The following is a 13,381-nucleotide window of genomic DNA, read 5'->3' as shown; positions in this document are numbered from 1 at the left end:
AGCACAAGCACAATGTGCCGAATGGCCACTTTCTGGGCTGTACAGGATTCTACTTTGTATGGAAAAACCATATTATGGAATGCGTGAATCTGTAATTTCTGAGAATGTGTTTTATTTAGTATGAGGGAAGGGTCACCTCCTATTCTTTTTATTAATTAAAAGGTTAACTTAACCAAATGCCAACACAGGACAGAATTGAAACTGGTGAGGCTACTGCGATAACCTAAGCTTGGGAGTGGGTGAGGGTCCCAGAGCACGCGAGCATAGGAATTAGGAGCAGAAGTCATCAATTCAGACCTTCAAACCTGCTCCGCCATTCAATCAGCTCATGGCTGATCTCGTCCTGGTCTCAAATCCACCTCCCCACCTGATACCCATATCCCTTAAACCCGATTTTTAAAATCAGAAATATATCTGTCACCTTCTCGAAGCCATTTAATGACTCAGATTCCACCGCACTATGGGGCAGCGGGTTCCACAAACTCACCACCCTCTGCGAGAGCAACAGTTCCTCCCCATTGCAACCCTAAATCTACAGCCTCTCAACCGATATCTGTGACCTGGGTCGCTGGTTTATTAGTCCAGTGACAATACCAGTGCCACCACCTCCCCAAATGTCTCGTGTTTCTCTCTCCACAGGTGCTGCCAGATCGGCTGGATTTTTCCAGCACTTTCTGCTTGTATTACACGACGTCAGCTAACACCAACCCCTACAGGTGTAACGCGTATTGCAATGTAGTGAAGTTACTGATTTCAATTTACAACGGATTCTATTAGAACCGAGCGATGCTTTCTTTCCCAAATAATACATGCAATGTGAACAAAATGTGTTTTATTTTAGAAAAATCCTGCATACTGTACAAGACATTATATTACAATAGCCCAATAAATGGAGGTAGATGCAATTCTAAGTTTTTAAAAAAACTTATAACAACAGCTCCAAGTCTCTCAGCAAAGCACAGGAACTAAATTATTGCCCGTGTGTTTGCTCATACTGAGTTTACCCCATAAAGTTGTTTGTGTTGTGATACAAACAAATTGTTGGCTGGACTAAAGCACAAGGTCACACACCAGAGCTTGCCTGTGTAACAGGTGTCTAAAATAGAGTTTTGCCAGTTTGAGAGTGTTCACTGCAAAAGATAGATCTGATTTGATAACTAAGATTTCTTCATGGAAAGTAAAAAGGCAAATGTGGTTTCTGACACTGGTGGGGAACAAGATTGTGCATTAAATTTAATAGTCGCTTGTTTGAATGTTCTTCAATCGTTGCAGAATTAGCCCAAGTCCATGCTCTGGAAATATTGTACTTATGTCGCAGGTTACTTTCAGCTGTATTTTCATTTCCACATAATCAGGAACAAAAACTTTTCTTTCTTTTAAACAAAACACAGCAAGCACTCCCAAGACAGACACAGCTCTTAAACCGGGTTTAATCCCAAACTCAGACTTTAATGCAAGTCTAATGTTTTTACCCTGCCGGTGCCAGTTACCCTTTTGGACTAATCATGTGGAACTGTTAATCGTGACCCACATTAGACAGACTGATGCATGCATTATAAACAGGGCTGAGAAGATTCCAAACAGACTCCACTTGGAACCATTATAGTCAAGGAAAAGGATGGCGATCATCCCTCCATTGGGGGATTCCAGCCTAGAGCTGGAGCGATAGGAGAAAATGTTAACTTATTACAGGATCCAGTCCTCTGATTAAAGCTTCAAAGTCTGAGGTATGCAAGGTACCAGAAAGTTGAAGAATATGAACAGACAAGTAACCCTGCCCCCTGCTGGTAATGCAGCATATAGACTGTGGAGCAGTCCATTTAGATTAACCTGCAAAGTGGCAGTAGTCACGCAGATAGAAACTGACCCTGCGATGAACTGAAGTTTACGGTTGGGTGTGGCTGCGAAGGTCATTGTTTTTAAACTTTAATCCCTCAAGACAAATTTCAGACAGGTTCCTGTGAAGGAGGGGCAAGAGCCACTTCCCGTTAAAACGCAGAAGTTATTCAAAGCACCTTCAGCACATGCAATAACTCAAATTGAAATACATTTATATGGAAATTAACTAAAGTTTTATTTTAAATATTTTATACAACACAAATTATTCAGCACCTCATCCGCAAAATAAATTTAAATGCCTCCCCTCTTGTCTATCGTTCACCTCAAGTTGAGTTAATGGCAGCTGCACTTGTAGGAAGAATTTGGGTGAGTTCGTGAGAGGACAATCGATTGTTTAATTAAGCAAACTTACTCAGGCAAATCTGATGCAATGGGCATAATTCATTAAGAGATTTATACGATCAAGAAAGTGATTGTACCTCAAAAAGGTTTATAACGTGGCTTACATTTGGGTCATAAAAGAAAAGGCCAGAAAGCTTTATGTTAATACCAATTTGTCCTCTTACACTTTGCTCTGTTACACAGGCAATGCAACAAGCCAAACTGCGAGTCACAAAAATAATTCTAATAGTACTTTGTGCTCAAAACAATGGTTAAAATCAGACCCAACAAATACTTGCTGCAGTGATGGTGTGATAATTATTCTCCCACTATTTACATTTTAATGCTTAGTCAGTCCTATGAATGTCTTGGACCGTGAATATATTGCAAACCTATATACTAATACACTATATACAAGACACTCTATTCTGCCTGCAGCTTTGGAAAATTGTATCCTTGCGGACAGCATCTTGTGTGGCACGTGTGAATAGTTTTTGCATCATCGATGGCGGGTGTACACTCGGTACCAGCTGTATGCGCACAAGCATCTTTCTTCCTCCTGTTCAATTCACTCACCTCGACAACCCCACTGAGATGTTTCCGCAAATGGTACCAAACAGAAAGCATCTTATACATGTCAAAGTCCGTTTAAGGGGACAAACTGAGGATGGTTGTGAGGGTGGGTGGGAGGAGTAGTGTTGATTTATAGCCACGTGAGAAACAGATCCGCACGTTCACCCTGATCTTTTCACTATAACACGTGCAGCCAGAGCAGTCTCACAGAAATAAAGGTCAAGCAGTGTGGAATCCTACACGGCGGAGCTGCCATCATGACCCAGTATGTGGCTTATATTGTGGGCAGACCGGTTTGAGTGCTGCTTGGAGACATCGGAAAGAGACGGGTTGGTTAAAGGCAACAAAGGTGACATGGGCATGGCGGTGCTCTCTGTGGCGAGGGGAGCAGCAGCGATTTCAGGGAAGAGGGTGGTTAGGTTGAAGTTGGAAAGGTGCGGGGTGATGCTGGAAGTGTTGGCCATGGGTCTGGTTGGCATGTCAGGGAGAAGGGGGAAGTTTGGCTGCGGGAAGCCAACTGGCCGAGGCGGGGACAGAATGGACCCAAATGGGTTGTTGAGTCCCCCGGCATTGGCCTTCTCTGTGCTTGGGCTGCTGAAGATCGGATTGGAAAAGTAGGGGATGGAGAGGTCATTGGAAAGGTTGGGATGAGCTGGAGAGTACGGAGGGTAAAACGAGGACAGGGGATTCTGTGGTTCCACTGGTATGAGAGCTGGAGTACGGTTTGCGCCTGGCTGGGTTACCGGCGGGATGAATGATGGATTAGCATTAATCGGAGGGTTCATCCCACTTTCCGGAATGAAAGGAAACCCAAAGTTTTGAGACAGCGAGTGATCGGGGGTTAAATTATCGTTTGGTAATTGTTGTCCCTCGGTCATGAACCGCACAATGCTTCCTGCCCGAGCACCGACTGGCTGCTGACGGCCAAGGATCATACTACTACTGGATGCCAGGGGTAACTGTAGGCCATGCTCAAAAACATTTCCACTTCTGTGGTTCCCGGAGCGAGACCGATCAGTTTGCCGCATTTTCGAAGCTGATCCCTCTTGGGCTGGATGCCGCCCTCGCTGGCTAATGCCCGAAGAACTGGGCTGCTGAATTGTGTGTCCCTGCTCATTCCCGCTGTGGGAAACAGCAGTGTGAGGCATCACTGGCCTAACCGCTCCATGCACATTGGGAGAAGCCTGTGAGCTTGGGTGGCATTTACCTCCTTGACCTTCATTCATTCTGAGGGAGTTCTTTTGTGCAGACACATTTGGACTGGTATTTCGGCCCTGGCTGTCTGCTATGGAGGAAGGATTTGTGTAGGAGATGCCCAAAGAGCTGTTTCTGGAACCGAGTGTGCCTAAAGACATGTCACAACTTTCACGATTTTGCACCTCCCCATCCCTTCTAATGTGAACACCCTCTCTAACTGATGGGCAACTGTATTCGATGCTTGCTTGTGGTACACACTGTGTGTTCCTTGGATGTTCTGGCACTGACCTTTGGTTTGCACCTATCTGCTCATTAAGTGGAGGAGCCAGTAGGCTTTTCATAAAGCTCTGATGGCAGGAACCTTCATTCTCCCTTAAAGGAACTCCACTCCCTGAGGAGATCCCTTGCATCGGCAAATAAGGCAGCCTAGCCTGCCTTTCAGCCCCTGGACCCTGACCCAGCCTGAAACCATGTGACTGCATTCCTCTGTGAGTTGGCATACTGTTGACCATCTCATTGCCTCTCGATGACTGAACCTCAAAAGTGCCAACTCCCTGAGTTGTTACACTCACTTTAAAAGGGGGGCAGTCAGGAAGACCTTGAACATCAGAATTTATGCAATGATCTAGTGACAACTTAGCCTGCAAACTATGCACAGGCAGGTTTTTGTTCATTGATAAATCAAGATAGGTTCGCATTTCAGTCTGCTCCAGATTATTTCTGGTGCTCTGCATCGTCATCCCCATTCGGGATTCTATATTTGAAGGTGCTTTTCGGATCAAAGCCTCTGCTGAGTAAGTGGAAATTCTGTTCCTCTCCTGCCTGTGGGAGGTAAATGGTATCTCTGAAGGCTGTGACCCGGAATTGGACTTAGAAGCCATTTGCTGATCCAATGACCTTGAGGTCATCAACCTCTGGATGCGAGGCTGTCCAGACTGCTCTGGAGGGACGCCAGCTCCTTGCTGCCCACTTCTAGCATTATCCTGTTGGTGCTGGTGGAGGAGATCCTGGCTGTGGAGACTCTGCGTATGGCTGCTGTGGTGATTTCTGTTGGTCACAGAATTGTCGCACCTTTTATCTTGCTGTGAATTTCCAAATTGTGAATGTGGCATTTGCTGCTGAAGTTGTTGCTGATGATGGTGGTGCTGATGATGGTGGTGGTGGTGGTGGTGGTTCCCTTTTTGTCGTCCTTGACCATTTCCACTTGGCTGCTGCTTTTGCTGTAGTGACATCTGGGGAGTTTGACTCCCTCGCATGAGCCCTCGCTTCTTCTGCATTTGTATTTCTTGCTGTGCAGCGCGGGGCTGCTGGGCACTGTGAGCCTGTGGATGGACTGAACTCTCATTGTGCGGAAGGTGATGCTGAAGGTGATATAAATGCCTTTCGCGTATCTGCCCCTGATGGTGTTTGTAATACATGTGACCGTGGTGGACATTAAGCCCTGCTTGCGAAGAGACGGTCTGTTGAGACATCAAATGCTGCTGCAGTTGCTGGCTGCCTTGCTGCCCTTCTCCCTCTTGGATTCGTGGCTGGGCGTTACAATGAGCTTCAGCTGGCCTTAGAGTCTCAGCAGAATTGGAAATCAGGAAGTTAGTTGGTGGGAATAAGGTGCTGAGGCTATCTGTGTTTCCTGGGTTGCTACCCGAGACTAATAAACTCGAAGAATTTGCTGGCAACTGTCCGATAAATGTTTGGCCACACTCGGGCACTGGACTCACAGTGGACTTCCCTCGGAGTCTCATGGCTGCATTCTGGCACTGCTTTTGCCGCTTTGCTGTTGAGATTAATTGGTCGCCTGGCCCAGTCCGCTTTGTTGCATCTTTTCGGCTCTCGCTGCTTTGCTTCAAATGCGGCTCCAAAACGAGGGAAGTCTGCAAGTTCCCTTTCCTCGGATCTAGCTGCTCGGGAGAAAATTCTGCCAACAGGGTGGCTTGGGAAGATTGTCCTGTGTATGTAGAAGGTGCACTGGATAGATCAGCTGTAGCACAAACTGGAAGCTGCTCTACAAGTTGGGTCTGACCCAGGGAACAGGCCTGCATTTGAATAGCTTCGCTGTGGCATGCATGGTTAATTACACTCAGGGTAGCAGAGACAGAAGATGGGCAAATCAGTGGCATATTTGGTATTTCTTTTACAACAGAAGTTGAAGTCTTATTTACAGACGTTCCTCTTGAGTTTGTATCCATTGGTAAAGTTTGTTGTGTTTGATCCTCAGCTGCCCTAGCCTCTGTCAAATTTGGACTTTGCTCTTTAACACCAAGGGTTTTGACCGATTGTTGGCTTGGACATTCTTTAGCTGCAAACGGAATTTTCTGAGCTTTCGACCGAACATCACAGACAGTAACATCTGAGGCCAAACTTTTCCCTGGACTTCCATGTTCAAAGATAGCTCTAGCAGCAAGGGCCACGATGTCGTTCTGCTCGGATAAACTGTAGTTATTAAAAGTGCTGGTCATTGTACTGATGCAGGAAGCATCATCCCGGGTGGAGTCCGGCAGCATGGAGGCAACAGAAAAGCCACGGCTGCTCCCGGAGCTGGAGGACATGGGCGACTCCGTCTGGCGATGAACAATCAAGGGGCCTCCCATGCTCTCTTGATCTGGGTTGCACAGCTGCTGCTGCACGCCACCTTCGGCCTCTGTGCTCACCAACAAAATGTCTTTCTGAGGTTCACCCTTTTCATAAAACAACATGGCAGTTGAGGTCTCTCTAGAACTGTCGACACACAACTCGTTATCGGCACAGGAGACCTTCACAAATGACAGCAAAGAACCCTTCTCGTTTAATGATCCTCTGTCGCCGTGTGGGACTACCTGCATCATGCTACTGCCATCTTGAGTGCGGATTTCTTTAGTTGCTGCAAACCTGTCCATTTCTAATTGCCCTTTGTGCCAGTCTTGGGTCCTTTCTTTGTTGCCTGCATTGCCTTGGTGCTGAGCGGCTGCGAGAGATTCCAACTGTGCAGAAATGCTGCTAATCCCGGGGGTGTTGCAAACATTTGCTACAGCAGTTTGCAACTCAACTAAGTCACTGTCCTTGTCGATTGAAAATGCTCCTGAACCCTGAAGAGCTGCGTTTGAACAGTACGGTGACGCTGGAGGAACTGATGTTGATATTTCTGTGATTACACATGGGGGAGAAGGCACACTCAAAACATTCTTCATCAAATCACCCCGAGATGATGAGGGTGGCAATGATGCGACTAAAGCCGAGGTGGCGGAAATCACTGCTAATATGTCGGTCTGCTCCCGAGAGACTGATTCCGCCACTGCTGTTGAACATGATGGTAGCACATGCTGAGACAGTCTGGGTGCTGATTGCTGCCTGGTTACTCCCTCCTGTGAAGTGACAGAAGTGGTCACTGTGGCTGCCACTAACGTTGGGGTCTGAGGCTGTGATGACTGCTGCGATATGGTTAACGCCTGCGATGATAAAATGTGATCATCACTGGTTAACAACTGCAATGGATCATCTTTGTTAGATTTGGTATGTTCAACACAATTGGCATCCACCTTGGTTTTGTTCCCAGTGCTTGGGGCCTTCCTTGTGGCTCCTTGCTTTGCAGAGAGGTATTTCTTCTGCATCTTTTTAGTTTTACAGCTAGAGGGTGGACCAAGGGGAGGTTTGAGGGGGCATGAACTGCTTGTGTGCCACGCTGATGCCTTTGAAATATCTGTGCTTTTGCTGGTCACTGTGGCTTCAGATGCTGAGGCGCTGGCACCAAAGTTCTGGCCATTGGTGGGAGCTGAAGGATTAGCTGCATGGCCACTGGTCAGCTGTAAACCTCCCTGCCCTGCCATCTGCGAGATACTTTGGCTGAGGTTTGTCAACGCACCAAAAGTATTAAGGGCCACATTGGTGTTTGGATCAGCACTGGTTGTCGGCTGAATGATCTGCATGGTGTTCTGGCTGGAAGCCCCTGACTGCTTTACTGGCTGCAGAGCAAACAACTGGCCATTGACAGAGATGGTCTGCTGCTGTTGACCTGACCCCGTGGTAGTGAAGGATTGGGAGCTCGTGCAGGAGGATGACGAAACTGGCCGTGGCAATATGTGAACAAGGTGCTTACCTCCTACTGTCTGCACACTGGACGTGCTCTGTGTGTTACTGCTGCTGCACACCAGTTGATTGGAGTCAAGGGCTGGTAACCTATTGCTAGTTTGAGCTGGGACTACTGACACTGCGTTCTGACTGGCCGCTTGTATGATGACAATTTGCTGCCCTGGTCCCTGGCTGTTGAGGGCACCTCTCACTACTGCGGGAGAGGTGGGATTAGCTGGCTGGAGGATGATGAGATTCTGATTGTTGGGAGTGGAGGAGACAGACGATCCTGCAGAGCGGGCCATCTGAATCACTTGCAAAGGAGGAAGCAAAGAGACCACCTTGGCTGCTGGCTGGGCTGGAATTTGGGGCTGGGCTAGAACCGGCTGCAAAGGTAGAGGCTGTAAGGGGGGCTGCACTGTAACTGCCACCTGTTGCTTGAGTTGCCTGTAAGCGGAACAGAAGGAAACACCTTGAAATGCTGTGGAAGCTGAGGGAACTACAGTTACATTATTAAATGGCTGGCCACTTTCAGAAATGGAGAAAGTATTTCTGGCACCCAGATTTCCATTTAGTGGCACTGGCAAGATATTACAGCCTCCCTGACTGACAGGGTGCACGGTGTTGCCCGCAAGCTGTAATGTAGTCCATGTTGTCTGTGTATTACCTGCGGAGCTCATGCGTGAAAAAGTGCTGACACTGTTCGAGTCCGAAGTGCCAGTGTACGTAGAAGCTGGACAGACTGTCCACGAGCTTGCTATTGGACAAGGCGACATCAGACCTCCATTAGACATTGCCCCGAGTTTGAAAGACGCTGATGTAGTAACAAGACCACCAACCGACACAGGAACATTTCGACAAGCATTGGACACCAACATGTTTTGTGAGCATTCAGTATTGGAAAACCTTGTTGATCTCAACTCGGGGCTCTGGCCAATCACAGATGACAACCCTAAAACTGACTGTGGTATCATCCCACTGGGGCTCTCCACACCTGTGCACGGTGTGCCAAACTGTTGTGAGTGCAAAGGCAAAGCAAAGCAAGTACTGGTAGTAATGTCAAGAACATTCTGTGTAGGATGTTCACTAGCAGTTTCCAATACACACTGAGCTAACTTGCCCATGGAACTTTCCAGTACAATTTGTGCGGAGGTGCTTGTGGGACAAGCTAAAGAAGGTGATGCACAACTGCTGAGGGGGCACTGAAGAACCACTTGTCCAGAGCCGTTAGTTGAAACATTCAACACACTGTGTACAGTGCTGCTGCTAGTGATGGTGGGACACGGAACAGCTTTCAGCGAAGGTCTGGTTGTCGGAAGGCATTCAGGATCTTCCTGCTGTGAGATCGGTGTCTGAAGTTGAGCCCCATTTGCCAACTGGCAAATGTCAGGCATTGCAACAGGCACCATTAAATCAAGACATGTTTCTGGTGTGTCACTGCTCAGAGTGTTCAGAGCCTGTTCTGGTGAACTGTGTCCTGCGGGTTGTTGGCAATTCCCATTCAATTGGCTCTCATTTGTGTAGACCAGAATATCATCTTGCATTTGGTTGGAAGAAATCACCATTGTAACTTTTGTGCCCTTGAGTTTCCTCTTCCAGTGAATTGTAGGGTCATCATGCAAGCAGATGTCATTGGCTTTCAGTAACTCCGCGTAACGGTCATTTTCTTTCTGTAGCTCATTCAACTGCTTCCGTAGTCTTACAATCTCTTCACCTGCAGAACAGAAAACAAATTTAATCAGAAGTAAATCAGAACACAAATCTATTTAAGCCTAGTCTCGGGTACCTGGTGTTATTTAAAATAAGAAACAGCTTTGTCCTTTCTTCCAAACTGCCCGGCATTCTTGCTAGGTTGGTGCTTACCCACTTTGCTATTCCTGTAGCTTAAAACGAAGGATGTGGCATAATCCAAGCATTTGACTGTGACAAAAGCCGCCATAATGGACATTTTTGCAAAAAGGTGTTAGGCGCTAACCTTCCCAACATTCTCAATATACCATGGGTGGTTTGTACATCCAACACTGCAAAAATAGCATTATGCCTATCGCTGCAAAGATTTCCCCTTGTTCATAATGGTGCCTTTATTCTTTGCCACCCTAACATGAGAGATAAGGGCAGCACGGTGGCACAGTAGTTAGCACTGCTGCCTCACGGCGCCGAGGTACCAGGTTCGATCCCGACTCTGGGTCACTGTCTGTGCGGAGTCTGCACGTTCTCCCCGTGTGTGCGTGGGTTTCCTCCGGGTGCTCCGGTTTCCCCCCACAGTCCAAAGATGTGCAGGTTAGGTGGATTGGCCGTGATAAATTGCTCTTAAGTGTCCAAAAAGGTTGGGTGGTGTTACTGGGTTACGGGAATAGGGTGGAGCTGGGGCTTGGGTAGGGTGCTCTTTCCAAAGGATGGTGCAGACACAATGGGCAGAATGGCCTCCTCTGCACTGTAAATTCTATGATTTTCTTGTAGCTTTCATTGGTTTAAAGAACCGAATGCTAATTGTGTATTTTAAATCATAGTTAAACAAAATAAAGGGCACTGCTTTTCAACTTAATGAGTTGAAAATCCAGCAGAATAAAAAGCCAGGCACGCAAACCTTCCTCCTCTTCCAACATCCAACAGACGGCCTAAAGTTTGGTCAATGGGATATGTTTTGGGCAGTTTCTTACATGAGGAAAGAGAGGCCGAGGAGTTTAAGAATGGAATTCCAGAACTCAGGGCATCGGCAGCTGAAGCCACAGCTTCCTTTGGTGCAACAAAATAGGGGGTGGGGGGACCCGAGTCCTGAGTGCAGAGATCTCAAGAAGGTAGTGAGGCTGGGGGAGATTGCAGAGAAAAAGAGAGGCCAGGCCACGGAAGGATTTGGAAAAGGACGAGAATTTTTAAATCAAGGTGCTGCTTAACTGGAGGCCAACATAGTTTAGCGAGCATAAGGATGATGGGTGAATGCGTTGGTGAGTATCATTGAATTTGCAGTGCAGAAGGAGGCCATTCAGCCCATCGAGTCTGCACCGGCCCTTGGAAAGAACACCCTACCCAAGCCCACACCTCCACCCTATCCCCGCAAGCCCACCCAACCTTTTTGAACACGAAGAGCAATTTAGCATGGCCAATCCACCCAACCTGCACATACCTGGACCGTGGGAGGAAACCGGAGCACCCGGAGGAAACCCACGCAGACACGGGGAGAATGTGCAGAGTCCACACAGACAGTGACCCAAACCGGGAATCGAACCTGGGACCCTGGAGCTGTGAAGCAATCGTGCTAACCACCATGCTACCGTGCTGCCCTCATTTTATACTGTGGATCCTTCAAGTAAACAGAATTTTGGCAGTCTATCACTCAAAACATTTCCCGACAATTCCACTTGTTAAACATGATCTCAGTTTTTCTTGTGAGCGGCAGTTCTATTTATTTATTTATTTTTAATGTATTTTATTACAAACATGTATCAAAACAGGTTACAGTGAATAAACACCCGGGAAACATACTTTCCAACAATCAACTATACAGTCTGTTCCTATTTTTTCCCTATTTCACCCCCACTCCCCTGCGACGAACAGCCCCTCAAACACGGTCACAAACTTCCCCCACCTTTCCCAAACCCTGAGCCCTTTAACTCATACTTTATCTTCTCTAGTCGCAGGAGGTCATATAGGTCACCCAACCAAGCCGCCACCCCCGGTGGCGATGCCGATCGCCACTCCAGCAAAATTCGCCGCCGTGCAATCAGAGAGGCGAAGGCCAAGACATCGGCCTTCCTCCTCTCCATGAGCTCCGGCTTCTCTGAAACCCCAAATATCGCCACCAAAGGGTCCGGGTCCACCCCGGCAGTCTATTTAAGGCGTTATCTCGTTTGACTGTGTTCACTCTTAGTCCTTGTTCTGGGCATAAGGGACTATGGGGCTCTTCTGATATGAGTGAAGTGCAGGATCCAGGTGCAGGTTCAGTTTTGAACCTCATACTTAAAGATACCGATATTCTGTTCAAACGTTCACCATTCTGTTGCATTTAAAGCAGGAAGAAATTAATAGAATGGATTGGTGGTTTTCTGGGAAGGGGAAGAAAACAAGTTGTTGAAGGTAACTTAAAGTTTAACTTATATTGGGGATAAGTTAACATCTCTTATCCAAAGAAATGGAAGTGATTACCCAATGATTGCCTCATCATAAACCTACCTTGCTCTTTGGCTCCCCCATTCAATAGGATTTCATCGTTCTGCCGCTTCAGTTCTGAGATGTACTTGGAGGCTTGATCTAGTATCATGTTTTTACTCTGCAAGAAAACGGAAACAGTAGGTTGACATAAGCCAGTCCATTAGCATTTTTAAAAGCAGTGTGGGGGGAAACTGGGCTATAGGCGAAAGTTCAAAGAAATGTGATGTCAAGTTTGTGCAATTAAATGGCGAGGAGCGAAGAACTATAGTGGAGCAAACAGATTTTGGAGTCAAAGTACACTAATCATCTTAAGCTGGGTTACAGTTAAATAAATCAAAAAGCAATTGGAATGTTGGCTTTTATCACAAGATAGCGGGAAAACAAAGGCAATGGTGTTATCCTTCAGTTTTAGAGTCTTGGTCAGACTCCACACACTGCACAGAGACAGAGGCACAGAGACAGAGGCACAGAGACAGAGGCACAGAGACAGAGGCACAGAGACAGAGGCACAGAGACAGAGGCACAGAGACAGAGGCACAGAGACAGAGGCACAGAGACAGAGGCACAGAGGCACAGAGACAGAGGCACAGAGACAGAGGCACAGAGACAGGGGCACAGAGACAGGGGCACAGAGACAGGGGCACAGAGACAGGGGCACAGAGACAGGGGCACAGAGACAGGGGCACAGAGACAGGGGCACAGAGACAGGGGCACAGAGACAGGGGCACAGAGACAGGGGCACAGAGACAGGGGCACAGAGACAGGGGCACAGAGACAGGGGCACAGAGACAGGGGCACAGAGACAGGGGCACAGAGACAGGGGCACAGAGACAGGGGCACAGAGACAGGGGCACAGAGACAGGGGCACAGAGACAGGCGCACAGAGACAGAGGCACAGAGACAGAGGCACAGAGACAGAGGCACAGAGACAGGCGCACAGAGACAGAGGCACAGAGACAGAGGCACAGAGACAGGCGCACAGAGACAGAGGCACAGAGACAGAGGCACAGAGACAGAGGCACAGAGACAGGCGCACAGAGACAGAGACAGAGAGACAGAGACACAGAGACAGAGGCACAGAGACAGGCGCACAGAGACAGAGACAGAGGCACAGAGACAGAGGCACAGAGACAGAGGCACAGAGACAGAGGCACAGAGACAGAGGCACAGAGACAGAGGCACAGAGACAGACGCACAGAGA

The 13,381-nt window shown here is 47.7% G+C and overlaps 1 protein-coding gene across 1 annotated transcript in view; it reads right to left on the bottom strand.

The window, feature by feature from the left end:
- Window positions 1-817: 817 nt before the first annotated feature.
- The window catches only part of LOC140391503 (basic helix-loop-helix domain-containing protein USF3), a 32,733-nt gene continuing 20,169 nt past the window's right edge, over window positions 818-13,381 (bottom strand). The window contains exons 3-4 of the mRNA XM_072476040.1: window positions 12,202-12,298; window positions 818-9,745 (exon numbers count right to left, since the gene is read on the bottom strand). Of these exons, the coding sequence (XP_072332141.1) occupies window positions 3,030-9,745; window positions 12,202-12,289 (6,804 nt within the window). The 5' untranslated portion in view covers window positions 12,290-12,298 and the 3' untranslated portion in view covers window positions 818-3,029. The remainder of the gene's footprint in view (window positions 9,746-12,201; window positions 12,299-13,381) is intronic.

Source organism: Scyliorhinus torazame, chromosome 15, assembly GCF_047496885.1.
Source record: "Scyliorhinus torazame isolate Kashiwa2021f chromosome 15, sScyTor2.1, whole genome shotgun sequence".
Taxonomy (NCBI): Eukaryota; Metazoa; Chordata; class Chondrichthyes; order Carcharhiniformes; family Scyliorhinidae; genus Scyliorhinus; species Scyliorhinus torazame.
This window is presented reverse-complemented; position numbering and strand designations above follow the sequence as displayed.